At 40.4% G+C, this 14,511-nt stretch overlaps 1 protein-coding gene across 8 annotated transcripts in view; it reads right to left on the bottom strand.

The window, feature by feature from the left end:
- Positions 1-801: 801 nt before the first annotated feature.
- Pde11 (Phosphodiesterase 11) overlaps positions 802-14,511 on the bottom strand; it is a 640,803-nt gene continuing 627,093 nt past the window's right edge. For all 8 annotated transcript variants that reach the window (XM_070539554.1, XM_065454748.1, XM_070539552.1 and 5 more), the window contains 4 exons: positions 14,131-14,194; positions 13,054-13,128; positions 12,240-12,323; positions 802-7,813 (listed from right to left, as the gene is read on the bottom strand). In XM_070539554.1, coding sequence (XP_070395655.1) covers positions 7,661-7,813; positions 12,240-12,323; positions 13,054-13,128; positions 14,131-14,194 — 376 coding nt within the window. In that variant the 3' untranslated portion in view covers positions 802-7,660. The remainder of the gene's footprint in view (positions 7,814-12,239; positions 12,324-13,053; positions 13,129-14,130; positions 14,195-14,511) is intronic.

The following is a 14,511-nucleotide window of genomic DNA, read 5'->3' as shown; positions in this document are numbered from 1 at the left end:
TTCCATCTGCTGTCAATACATGGGCTTCTACAGGAGGGAAATGGACAGCCCCATGTTTGTCCGCTAGAATAAAACTCTAGTCCTTCCAAACATCATTCGGCTAATTAACTAGGAAATATGCTCAACTGCAAATTACGAACAAACATGTTTTGTTTCATGTACTCCTTTGGACTGTACCCCGGTCAATGCATATCGTCGCTCGCGTTGAGGCTCAGTTTAATGGCCATCTGCATCTAAACGGTGCTTCGTCGCAGCAGCGTTGACAACACCTGCATCTTTAGTGCAGCATCATAAAAGCCCTTCGGCGGTAGCTCTCTGTATGTATGACATAGTGCGTGACGTAGTGCGCACCTGATATTTCTTTGTATTTTACATAAATGACATATACATAATTATATGTATAGTTACCATCCCAACAAAACTCTATACCAGCATAATTTATACCACCATAGCAGCTTCACTGGTCAACCACCTTCACAGGCTGTAATGGCTCCTCAATTTTTTTTTTTTTTAAACTCTAAGGCAGTAACTTCAGAATGAAGAATAGCTCCAGAATTTCTTGAATGATCTTTCGTAGAGCAAAGCCAATAAATTTTTCAGAGGAGTGAGATCTAAGACTTTTTTAGACATTAGAAGAACATCACGAACAGTGAGTAGAAGTACAATTGAATGGCTCCATGGTTACTAGATAAAATAATTTCCTCCAGCATGTAGAACAAAATGAAAGCATGAACATATCCACCAATCCAATATATTCTTAAAATTTTCACATGTAGAAGAGACGAGGCACATACCACTGGAACACATGAAAAGAGAACAGTATATTTGTAGATTAAACAGTAATAAATACATGTTTGGTAACAGTAGAAATGTTGCTGAACATGGATAATTTATAACACATAAAAAGAGACAGGGGGAGGGAAGGGGCGAAGTGTCACAAGAATATTCAGTCTTTCACGCTATGTGTTGTGGCAATGTGCAGATACGTGTGGTGCTCACACCACAATACTACTATTGCTTGCTGTGGGCAAGTGCTGTACAGTGTGGGTTCTGCACAGCTAGGCTCAACATGTGGCATGTCTGAAAGCCTGTGCTGTGCTGACAAACTTGTCTTTTACAGCTGGCAACAAATGTAACTATCAGTTTTTGAACTCTCTCTCCGAACCCATGCGCATAGCCATGCTGATAGACACAACATATTGGTCTACACTATGTGCAAGCATAAAAATGAAAACCAAGTGCAAATTGACTTGCAGCAAGGGCAAAAAAGTGTTCCTGTTGTTGGTGCAGTAACGACAGGATGAGCCAATTCAAAGGTGGGTGTCAAGTATTTATAATATGTACATGTGACACAATGTAAAATATGCACCAATAAGGCTGAGCAACAAAAAAAGAAAGTTGTGATTAATGAGAATACAGCTCGAAGAATGACATGAAAAAAGAATTCCAGCATCTGGAACAACATTTTGTTGGGAAGCCTAGAAATGCCCTACACGTGCAATTTGGAAATGAGCCAACTAAACAGAAATGCATTCTCCCCCAGCAGCACAGATTGTCACAATAACATTGCTGTGGCAGCTGGCCTATGCACTGCAAAAGTCTACAGCTTTTGCGAAACATCTTTTTGTTTTATAAGATGGCAAAATGATTGGACAATGGTGGAAAAGCCAAAAAGAGCACGGACACTATGAAAGGCAACTGTTATAGGGAAAAATGGTGTTTACAGGTTTCCAAACTGTGAGAACATTAAGGCTTACATCCCTCTGAATGATAGCTAGCTTAGGATCAAATATAAGTTCACCTGTAGGTTTAATAAATGCTTAGAGGCGAAACTAACATGGAATAAAATGAACTGAATAGAACACATCAAAATTTAAAAAATTTCCTTCGGCAGAGACACTGACTAAAAGCTTGATCCTTGTTTGTGTCAAATCTATATTGCGGAAAATCATGCCGAACCCAGAAGGTATTGAAAATACATAGTCACAGAAGTTCATTTTTTTAACCCAACATAGTGAACACTGTCGTCCTGTTCCACAATGCAGCAATGCCACAGCTTTGTTAGATATTGCACTAGAATGCACATTAGGCAGACATATATATGAAACATATTTTGTGAACTTGAAAGTCATTCAGGCAATATTTCCACGACAATATAGACTACAGAGACCTGGTTAGCAAACACTGAACAATGAATGAACAGTCCAGCATGAAATTTAGAAAAATCTGTCATTGAAAACATTTGTAGCAAGGAAATAACAATGAGTAAGCATTCATCAATGCTTACTTATAAGAAAGAAACCTGCACACATGCAAGTACATTGGTATGTACACACTCCATTCTTAAATTACAAATTATTACAATTACATATTACATGACAAGAACATTATACCTTAGAAGAGGACGTGACATGAATGGACTGTCTGAAACTCATGTTTTTACTGTATCGTAATGAAATTGGTGATCTTGTGAACAATGTTAATATGTCAGATTTCCTATAAAGAAATACAGAGTTTGATACTTTCTGTACTATATGTTTTTGACCTTTGTGGTAAGCCAGTTGTGTTCATTGGTTTCTGCTACATTGATCAGCTTATTACTCTGCTCATCATTTGCAGTTCAACAAAGCTACAAGTGTATAATAATACATTTCTCTATGTTTTTCACAGCTTGTGGCTATAGCAAAATAAAAAAAAATTGCACAATAGGTTGGTTCAAGCACGACCTTGCCTGCAAATAGCTCATTGTCACTTTTCAAAACTTTGTATCCATGTACCATTCATCGAGGACAGTACATTTTTTTTTAGATACGACACTACTCAATAAAAGTGCATTTTCAAATCAATCCTTCATTTCTTTTGCTTCCTCAAGATGCCATTGTGCTCATTTGTTCTTGCTTTTGTCTCCAAGTCAGGCATTTTACCGCTCCTATGCATTCAGCAGTAGTAGCAGCTCATTAAGGGTGCACATTATGTGAGAAACAAAGGAAACAACACTATATAGTGCAGTCTATCTTTGCAGTGGGAGTATGCCATGGTCCCCATGGCAAAACATACACACACAAAAAAAAATTCAATGCAGTTGAACCAAGAAAGTGACAGCAGATGCATGTGGCAAGCTTGTAAAAAGTATACAACTAAATGATAAGTCATTTGGTGTCATACACAATTTTGGGCATAAGAGTAATATGCACTCGTTAGGTTAATGCAACATTAAAATGTACCTTGAAAGATCAATAGCACTAAGTCGAACAGTTTATTTACTCAAGTTGGCTGCCTTGAAGTTTTTCAGTCGTGCTTCGTGCCAAAGTTATTCCAAGTGTTTTACAAGCATGTCAGTATACTATTAACTGTCATACTAGTGTCAAACCTGACCATGTCAGCTGATATAAATAACAAAATATTTGCTAACTCTCGAAACTGTGAGCCTATGATAAATATTCAGTGAGATCCTATGGGGCACCTGCAGTCACTCATTCTCATTTTCTTATGACAAATTCCTCAGATGTAGAAAGTGCATGGAGTACTTCAGAATTTCATTCAGTGTTCCATAATAAATAAGCTGCATTAGAATGTTCAAAGATTACCAGCACCGCCTGCTTATTCTTTGCTAATATTAATTTATAATAACTATTGTATTTTCCATTCTATAAGCCGTACCTTTGTATAGGTCGTCCCCCCCCCCCCCTCTCGAAACGGCAGTTTTTCCGAAAAACATGTATATAAGTCGCATCAGTGTATAAGATGCACCTGTTCGTTCGGTAAGCGATTAAAAAAATACAGTGACATTTCACTTCGTGAAAGCAGGTCATGCGCAAGCAATGATATGGTCACTCCAGGCGCATTTCTGCCGTCATGGTCGCCACGATGCTCCGTATAAGGGCGATAACATCGTCACCACACGCAGTATGCTGCATGTTCAAGTGAAAGCGTGCGAAGGTGAGCCGAATCGCGCACAAGGGAGGAAAGCGGGAAGGCAGCTAGCGTGAAAGGGAGGGGGGCGGGGTGGTTTGTACTCTGGTAGCAACTGCGTAGTTCGCGTACCGTATCTCGAAAGCGATTTGCAGATGCGACAATTTTGGAGTCTGCCGACTCGCGGTCGGCCTGCCGCCGCTTGCATCGCTGCTCCGTCCTTCTCGCACGGCGCTCGGCAACTCGATCACGAGAAGAACCCGGTACTTCCATAGCGCGCACACAAACCGTAGCAACTGCCAGAAGTCAACCCAGCACGCTTCGCGTTACCATTCAGTTTCAAATCCAATCAGATTTTGATGCCAGCTGTCTTCCGAAAAAAAAAAAAGAAACGTATATAAGTTGCATCGTTCTATAAGACGCACCTATGAAAAATTCAGAAAAAAACAACGCAACTTATACACCGGAAAATACGGTACACTGATTGCCACATTTCGATAAGACAGCCACGAATCTCTTGCCGCTGATGATTCAGGTGGGCTCTCACAGTGTAAAAATGCTCCGTACATGAGGTAGAGAAGTGCCAATCGATCACTGAGACATGGCAAGACTATGTACAGATGAGGCACAAACATAGCAACATTACAGTGCACATACATACAAAGTCACATGTACAAAGCAGCATGTCTGTGAACAATGAGAGAGCAAAGAAGCAGCTTGCTGCAAAGGAAATAAATAAGAATGCATCATATTAGAAATACAAAGAGAAGACATCATGACATCTAAACACTATACATATACAACTGTATAATATAAGTGCCATCATAAAGTCAGTTCATAGGTAACAAGTGACGGGCAGACTAATGGACAGAAACACCGGTTTTCAAGTCTGGGCTCAAACAAACCAAATGTTTTTTGCGTCTGCAACAAGTGTTCAAGGACCACTGTCTACAAGTGCCATGTACAGGCCTTGCATGCATTACTAAAAATACATAGCGAACAAAGGTTGACACCAAATAAAGCTTATGCTAATTATATAGCACAATAGGTACTGGCACATAGTCCAAGTTAAAGATCGTACCAAACGCACCTATGTAATGTTTAGGGCTAAATAGAAAAAGGAACTTTTTTCTTGTGCTATGCAGTACCTGACATGCACTTTAAGGTGGATGCAAGCGATAAATTTCAGAGATAGAAAAGCAATTTTATGAGGGAAAAGAAACACGAAGACTCATTTAAGCTTCCCTTTCAGTGTTACATCTATCAAGAAAAGAAAAGATAAGAGGAGGGGTGGTGTTGCTTTAGAGGTTTGACATGGTGAAGGACATTATGGTAGCTGCAGGCACTGCATGCTTGACAGGGTGCATTAATCTGCAAGCTACAGAAAAAAACTTGAGAAAGTGGAATTATTATGCTCGCAACTCAGAATAAACTAGGGACTGTATTTTGTAGCAATACATTCCATGTTTTCATTCTGTTGCCCTATATCATTGGCTTGGATGCTGCCATGACACCATTGTCATTGGGATCAACCTCTTGGTGCAACGGATAAGAAATGAATAATGAAATAAAGCATCACAAAATGCTACTTTAGGTTAACTTTCATTTCTAGGTTGAATCTAAGAAAAATGTACACTTGAGTCCTCCTGCACCTTCTCTGGCAGAACAAGGAAAATTGAGAGATTGCAAACATGGTGCACCTTTTGTGATGATTTGCAACATGCAGTGTGGAACACAAAAGTTGATTCAGGTAAAACCTGTTTCAATAGGCTCCAGTTACCTCACAACTTTTTTTCTCACCGCCCATACTACTGATACAAGTAACGAATAAACAGTGGAAAAACTTTGAATGTAAAAAGGAACACAAAGAAAAGCATCACAACTACAATTCAACAGCACAATTCCAGAAACAACAGCTTTAAAGCGAGCTTTATGTGGAACACTCTACAGAGCATGTATACTGAAAAAATTTCCCGCCTCTCAGTTTCACCACCTGGGCTGTCTAATGTTTAATAAAATGATACCAATCTGTACTGAGCTCTGTGCTCAATATAATAGCAAAATCAGCAAATTGCACCAGTGCACAGCGGGGCACCCTGGGGAGACGATGATTGGATGAAACGACGAATTGGGGTGCTCTGGCGCACGCCAGTGCCATCTGCCACCAGTGCCATAAGTGATCTTGAAAAAATAGCTAGTCTCTCAACAACATCGATGTACATGATTTTCACAGCAGTTTCTCTATCATTTTAAAGAAACTGGTTGCCTGTTTTAAGCAGGCAGTTGGCCATCTAAACCTGCATGAGTGGTTTTTGGGAGGCTGTGCTAATTCGACAGTGCAGTACATGTCTTGAGTACAGGTTACATCTCTGGAATAATTGGAAAACTCCACTAGAACATTTTGACAAAATGGCTTCAATAACCTCTTCTTGCATATAATATTACAATCTATGTGCTAAATCCACTCTTTGCCTTCTCTGTGGGTGGAACTTCAGTCTGACTCTTCCACCAACTCTAAGCTCACCAGTTGAACTAAAATACAACTAATACAAAGATGCTACTGCCCATGAAAAGCAGAGACTAGACTTTTAAATAAAATTATGTATGCAACTTTTCTTTAACTTGCCTAGATTTCTCAGCCGAGGAGCAGTGAAAAACAATCGCCACTACTCAATATAATTAAGTTTACGTAGCCTCGTGCAAACTGCTGCAGTCCAACAAGTGATCTGATACTAATGAGCAGACCAAGTGTTACAACTTGAACACTTGCTTCAAACATTGGTCATAGATGTATGTAGTGGCATCTTGCTGCTAGCTTTGCTTGATAGTGACGTAGAATTGTAAACCTATGTCCATTGTGAGCATATCTGCCGCAGGCCTTGCTATTTCTGCTCCTCGTCAGTGAAAGGTGATGGTGCTTTAAAACAGGCTCTTACAGCAATGCCACCTTTAAAAAATGTTATGAAAACAAAGATTGTGAGCTCGCTTTCATATCACGGGCCAAGCCACTCTGGGGATTCAATATCACTGCATAGGCAAGCAGTTGTCGAACATGTAATACAAAATACTGCTGGCTAGGAAAAATGGAGCTCAAATTTTTCACAATATGGTAGTGAAGGTGCACTTGCAAATTGCTTATCACAAGCGCATGCTTTTAAATGCACTTCCACCAAGTGATTGCACAGCCACACTGCAGACACAACATACGAGATGGCTCAACAAACCATTGCTCTGCATTACTTGATCCAGTGACTGCAGGCAGTGATGCAGTGGTTTTTGTTTTGTTTTTTTCAATTGCAAGCCCCACTATAGATGGTGAACACCAGCACATGAGGACTTGGAAACAGGACAGCATCCTAATTTTTACGGTGTTTAACAGTGTCATTTCATCACATGATGGCACTGCACTAAAGTACGGACTTGGCATTTATTGACAGGCCTTAAATCTCACGTCTCGTATAGGAATATTTTTTTTTATGTACGTGTGAAGGGCAGGTCTGCTCTGGCTGCCTGATTTTGGCATGTCAGGAGTGCCGTGGATTGGCACTGTAACAATGCATGGTCCGAGCCAGCCATGTTGAACCAATGCTACAGCCAAGCTGTAGGTGAAGGGTCTGGAGGTCCCATTGGCGGAACATGTGAGCTTGTGAAGCTGTCTTCACCTGCTGACCATGAGGACATGTGGTGCAGCAACACAATGCAGATTACTGAACATGCCACATAGCTGGCCAAGCTGAGTGTTGGCTCCTTATGTTTTTTTCCTGGCATCAGGATCATCACTATCGCTACGATCGCCATTGATGTCTGCAGCATGTGCATCAGCCAGCCGTTTCCACTCCATGCGGTTGAGCTCGACACCTTCCAGCAGGGGGTATAACCGGTCATTCAGTGCAGAGAATGACTGTGGAATGAAAAGAAGCAACAGCAAAATGTCACTTGCATGAGACTGGCTAGCAAACTTTCTTGCTATGGAGGGGCATAGAATAAGCTTTAAAATAAACTTATACATTTGAAGATAATAGGTGAACACACTAGAAATTAGGTCAGAAAGTAATGACTGATATGGCTTGGGCACACAGTGAGAATTCATGAAAGCTACATTTGCGAAAAAACAGTGACTGTCAACTTTTTTTTTTGGTAAGAAAAAATGAAGCTGGCCTAAAAATACCTAGAAAGTTCAATATCCAAAAAATAATATTATTTAGCAAAAAAAAAAAAATAACGTAGGTGACTGATTTGGCAAAGTGACACTCACTTTCACTTTTCACATTACATATAAACCACCCCGACACAAAAGCATAAAACTGTAACTACCTTAGTTTTTTACTGTATAATTGCATTCAGAAGCAGTCTTCTTAAATTTTAGGGTTACAGTTCTTTGCAGTACATACAGTAGCACCTCGTTGATATATTGATCGTTGTTTTCCCCGCTCATATGCTCTGAAGCACAAGTCCCATTTTGTTTCCCAAGTTATATGCATTAGCATCTCATCTGCTGTGCTTCTCTTCCTTGTCGTTATGTCCAAAAGCTATGACAATGCCTCCATTGGCTGCTGCATGTCGCTGCTGAAAACGGTCACATTGCAGAACCTGCCAAGCGGCATAGAAAGATTGTCACTGCCATGCTCAGGTTGTTCGCTGGTCACAGATTTAAACACGGCTCACAAAGTTGAAAGCCAAGAGAAGGTGGACAGAGGCACAAGGGATTTGATCTTGGATTGTAGTGCGAAGTGAACACGGACACAGAAAGGAGCAGACAGGACGAGCGCTAGGACACAGAAAGGAGCAGACAGGATGAGCGCTACAATCCGTGTCCGTGTTCACTTCGCGCTACAATCCAAGATCATGTCACCGTACCTACTCGCCCAGCTTTCTATCCTTTTGCACAAGGGATTGTCTGACACCCATGTTTCCAGATGCTGTCTCATGACCTTTAATACCTTGTGGGGTTACTTCAATACACAAAGCTGCATGGAAACTGAAAACAGGCTGTGAGTACTTGAAGGCTGTTCTTATTAAAGATTTGACTCAAGCACCAGATGGAAATCACAAGTTTCACATAGTGTGATTCACAGCTACAGCCAGGGTGTCAAACCGTACCCGAACCATAACCTGAACCTGAATTTTAGCTGGAATTGAACCTGAACCGAATTTGAACCAAAAAAATAACGGCGGTTATTGCTTTGCCACAAAACAGTTCAAACATAGAGAGTGCTCCATAGATAAGAAATTGTTTGAAATATTTACTTCTTCAGTTGACACATCCCGCTAGTCGATTGTTACAATTCACGAGTTGCATTGTGTGTAAGAACGGGGATAGACCTAGGTAGAGACGCTTGCACTTCGGAACCCCACCATGCCAGTTATGTCCCACGGCCGAAACTTGGTTTCAGGGGCACTGCAGTATGGCCGTTTCTGTTGAAGCTCCCAATTCAGCCATTATAGGTCAGCTTGCTACTATCACTATATAAACCATAATACGCACAGGCCAGGATCCATGGATAACAAAAACGATGGTGTTTGAGAAGGAAAAATAGCAAATCAAACGAGTTTGTCAATACAGCTTATTTAACAATAACACTGCAGTCGCTAATATGAATGTCGTCATCATCTCAGCGCATAGCAACAAGGCGCTTAGTAGCATGGGAAATGTGCTTTTTATTGAGTGCTATGGTTCAACATATGCTTGGCTCCTCCAAGGAGGTTACAATGCTCTTCTATTTAAAAAAGTATTTCCCGGGGCACAATGCGCGTGATTTGGACTTTTTTTTCATGTGTAGCCAGCACGTGACTCTGCGCCACATGCAGTTGTGTAAGAGAGAATGTCGCAGTATATAGCACGAACTGTCCTTGTGCATCGTTCAGAAACATCAATGCCCTCACCTGCTTTTATAATTAAAAAAAAAAAAAGCTGGAAACTGAGCGAGTTGTCAATTGCTAGTTCCTTTCTATGGTACATACTAGAAGTTTGGAGTTTTAATTTATGTAATGCAATGTGAATGTGTGGTCTCTTCAACAAAGAAAAACGCACAGAAGGTGTACAACAACAAAAAAAATTGACCCAGCAACGAAACCACGCGGCCGCTGTTCACATTGTCAGCATCTCGATGAACGCCTGAATCTACGCTCAATCCTCAAGGCCAATTCTTATAGTTTCATTTGAATACTATAAGGTACAAAAACAGTTCTTGCAGTCACAGGGAAAAGACTGCAGCAAATGGAGACTTGTCTGAATTATTTTTGTTTAGCAGGACCGTAGTTGTTGAACAGATGATTGAGTTCCCGAGAAAACACATGGTGGAGGTTCCTTACGTAAAACAGCTACCAACTGTTGAGTAAGCACGCATTTTCTTAGGTAGCCTATGAATTTGCTGTCTCGATTTAGGCAAAGCAATTTATTTGACCCATATCAACATGTTTGGATTCCTTCAAAATGATGCACTGTGCTACAGTATTGCCTTTATCACTTTAAACGAGCATTATACTCTACTAAATACATCTGGGACATGCTTTTTCCCTTTTTCATTACTTTTATTGTCCCCGGGCATCAAGATGTGATCATATTGTATCTCATCTGGTGCACATGTATCAAATATTGTAACACGCCTTCTGTTTCCAAACACACTCCACAAAACTTTTCATTTCACTTTTTTTTTTAAATGGTCTAAGCATTCAATATTCAGTTCAACAATCAACAGTCATTTTTCTTGAATATTCGTATTCGATTTGATAAGAAAATTTCACTATTCAAATACTCCTATCAATTTCTACTGTGGTAATGAGCCAGGGAGAGCCCATTCCCTCCACCTCGATCACGCCAAAAGCCTGCGCATGCACCATGTGAACAAGTCAATAGCACTGTGTAGCATGTCATGGCCTCCGAGATTGCGCGCACTGGCAGGTCTTGCTCTGACCATCCCATTCAGCGCGCTCACCAGCAAAAAAAAGTGTAATTCGGCGCACAGGCTTGGCTGTCCTGAGGTGGCGCTGTTAGCTGATCAAGGGCTCCGGCTAACAAAAAAGACCATTGAGATTTACAAAAATGGCAAGAAAGAAATCAGGCAGGAAAATCTGTACGATAACGCATAGGGAAGTGCCTTGCTATTTGAGGCCCGAGCTTATGCCCGAGGACAGAAAACATACCGGAGCAAATATGCACCACAGGATGAGGCATGTGTGTGCTGCAAAAGAAGCCCAGAAATGACTCGGCACATCATAATGAAATGCCAAGATATTGACCCAGCGAGATCTGTAGGGAGTGTCCGCCTACCAGAAGTGTTGAGGTTCAAAGATGGAAGGTTTAAGTGGTCAACATCACAGGGGCCTTCATTTAAAATGCACTAAAGAAGAAATAGTTTTTACAAGTCTAGCCACAAATCCCAAATTAATGAGATGTAGGACTAGCAGCCTATGGAAACTGCTAAAATGTGGGTATGATTTTATACAGTCAAATATGATTTGTGAAGAAACCATGGCGTTGAGTGGAATATTCCAGGTGTTTTAGCAAAGGCCCCACTTTAAGCTCAACATAACTGTGAGTCTCAAAACAACCAAAAGGTTGTTCTAAAAGTGCTATCTTCATAACAGAGTCGCGAAATCAAATGCAATATAATAGATATAAGTCTGCTCATGAGCCAGTGGGTTCTGTTTGGCTGAGGCCGAGTGCTTTCAAAGAATGGAGATTTGGCTTGCTGTAGAATGTTAGAGATTATGGGATTTTACCTGCCAAAACTACGATTTGATTATAATTAAGGCACACCATAATGGGGGACTCCGGAATAATTCTGACCACCAGGGGTGCTTTAACGTGCACCTAAATCTAAGTACAGGGGTGTTTTGGCATTTTGCCTCCATCGAAATGCGGCTGACATGGCCAGGATTTGATTTGATCTCGCGACCACGTGCTTTGCAGCCCAACACCGTAGCCACTAAGGAACCATGGAAAGTATAATATGAATAGTTCCATAGACTGGTTCCATTCTGGTGCAATGTAGGTAATGTTTTTCCTTTTAACTCGGCTCAGCTTATTCACTGGCTGCACATGGTCATATAGTATGTCACTGCTCGCATCGTCGCAAGAATTTTGAATATCAGTTCATGGGGCACCACCTAGTAGTGAAATGCAGAAATTTTCCAAATTCCTGGGTGTGTATATCACCAGCAAAGAATTTGTTGAGGCCCAGTGCACATGTTCATTTTAGTTAACAAGTGCACAAGGTGCACTAATAATTCACGACAACTTCCATGCAACCATGTTGCACACATAGGTTGGAGGAAACTTGGGATTTCTTATGCTAGAATATCGGTGGCTACATTTTGTCACTCACCCTGTACAATGGGAGACAGATGGAATCAATAAAGCCTAGCTGCATCGCTGGAAGCTGGTCTTTTTTCTCCCTATTCATCATGTCCTGCACAAAAATCACCAGTAAAATTAGAAAAGCTTATTCAAATGTACCATATATTCTCTGTGCATGGAATGAGAAAAAGACGGGAGTTTCATACCAACTTTTCACTGCGCTTCACCATTCAACCACAAATTATTACACCCCTAGCTCCAGACACATGCATGGCTATACTAATTGAGCACGAAAGTCAAGGAACAGTCATAAAGTCACGAGCCCAGAAGCATGACATAACTATGCCTTGTCTCGTGGCATTCAATAGTCGTTACTCATGTGTTCAGCATATGCAATTTGTTCAGTCTATGGAACCGAGCCAAAGCTGCTCACATAGTTACCCCACCTCAGCCAAATGTAGACTTCCAAAATTTGATTAAATGTATCAATCATTTGGATGTCCTAGCTTAATTAGCAAAAGCCATCCCCCAAAATTTTATGCTTTTTTTTATACAAGAGCACAAACTTTGAGGCTTTGAAAATTACATCTTCAAATTTGACTGTTCTCAAGGGTATCAAGAACCTATGTAGGCCTGTAGACAATTGGATTGCCATATTCTTGTGTAGTTTTTTGGGTTTCATGAAAGAAATTTTGATGCTGGCTCCTGCTGGGAAGTGCCCGTCAGGGAAATAATTGTATTACATTTATCTTGCAGTCATCTATACCACCACAGTTGTTATTGTTAATAGCCAGTTACAAATTATTAATATTGAATGGGATCTGTTTCACAGTGCTACTTACAATGGGTTGGAGATTGAGCACTTTTTTCTCCATGTCTCCTTGCTGAAAGAACTCCATTGTCACCAGATCTGCAACCTGAAGAACAAATATAAGTTTTAGTCGGAGTGGCCAGTTTGACATGTTGTAAGTGGATATGAGCTTGTGTTTGCTGAATCTTCTGTGAAATTCTCAAGTTGCTTTTTTTAGCCTTCTTAGCTTTTTCATGCTCTTTTGTTTTTAAGACTGGTAAAATCGTTTATATTTTCACATTTGTGCATCCTGTTATTTAAATAACCCAGAATGGCATGTTCATTTATATGCTCATCTCTCATTAGCAACTCAAACAGCAACCTCAAGGTTGTCACAATATCTTAGCACAAAGCAGCACACTAACTACTGATTATTAGGGGCTGGTTCTTAAAATAAATTTTGTTAAATGTTGAACAAACTGAGTAGCCTTTTTGAACACTTCAGCAGAAGAGAAACAAGTGCCTCTACAAAAATATTTTAGGTATATAGTAGTACATTTTCACCCGAGAAGATGAGCTTAATTTTCAAACAAAATCTATTGTCGACACTTTCTATTTGCTTTCACCTGCTTTCGGACTTTCCAGACTGCTTATCTAGGCTTGTCTTAAAACTTCACACCTGGCTTCATCTGGCTAGCCTACTGTTTCTGAAGCAAGCTCAAGCTATAATTTGCTTGACAAGTCAATTTGTATTCTTATTTGCATTCTGGCTTGATATCAAATTAATCCACGCTTATTCAAGTATGCTTTATTAGCCATGGAAAGAGAACATACATGTGCAGACCTGTTTTAGGACTGGTTTCACTATTCGCTCACAAGGTCTTAATTGAGAAGAACACTCAATGAAATGAAGGCCATTTGACTTTAGCTTAGCTTTCTCATACTTTCCTTAGTATGTTTAATGGCACACGAAATAGTGCCAGCTCACCCATCTTATTGGTGCAATTGTAATAAAAGCAGCCATCTCAAAAACTGCCAATGCAAACAAATTACATGCCACCAACATTACTGGTAAACTTGACAGCGTACAGCAATGATTGGCATATCTTTGTTCTGTTCCTTCACTCACCACTCTCTGGACATCCCAGGGCTTAGTGATTGCTCCAATATCACAAGCTGTCATCAGCATATTTCTGGAAAAAAAAGAGCACAGCGAGCATTTTAATGAAAGAAAACAAACGCTGAGCCAAGAATATCTGAAAAAGCACTCAAGCTACTCAGAAATGAGGGAAGAGAGGGTAATGCCACCATTCCCGAGTACAGAGAGCACAGGTACACAGCCCTTAACAGTGACAAATATAAGGGCACAATTCATTAGGCACAATTCTTTTGCTATTAACATATTACATCGTACCTTTCATTATGTGAACATCAATTTGTATGTTAATCAGCACTTCAGTGCATAATCAATCAATCAATGAAAGAGTAATTTCTCAATGAGAAAATTAGG

The sequence above is a fragment of the Dermacentor albipictus genome, chromosome 1, assembly GCF_038994185.2.
Source record: "Dermacentor albipictus isolate Rhodes 1998 colony chromosome 1, USDA_Dalb.pri_finalv2, whole genome shotgun sequence".
NCBI lineage: Eukaryota > Metazoa > Arthropoda > Arachnida > Ixodida > Ixodidae > Dermacentor > Dermacentor albipictus.
This window is presented reverse-complemented; position numbering and strand designations above follow the sequence as displayed.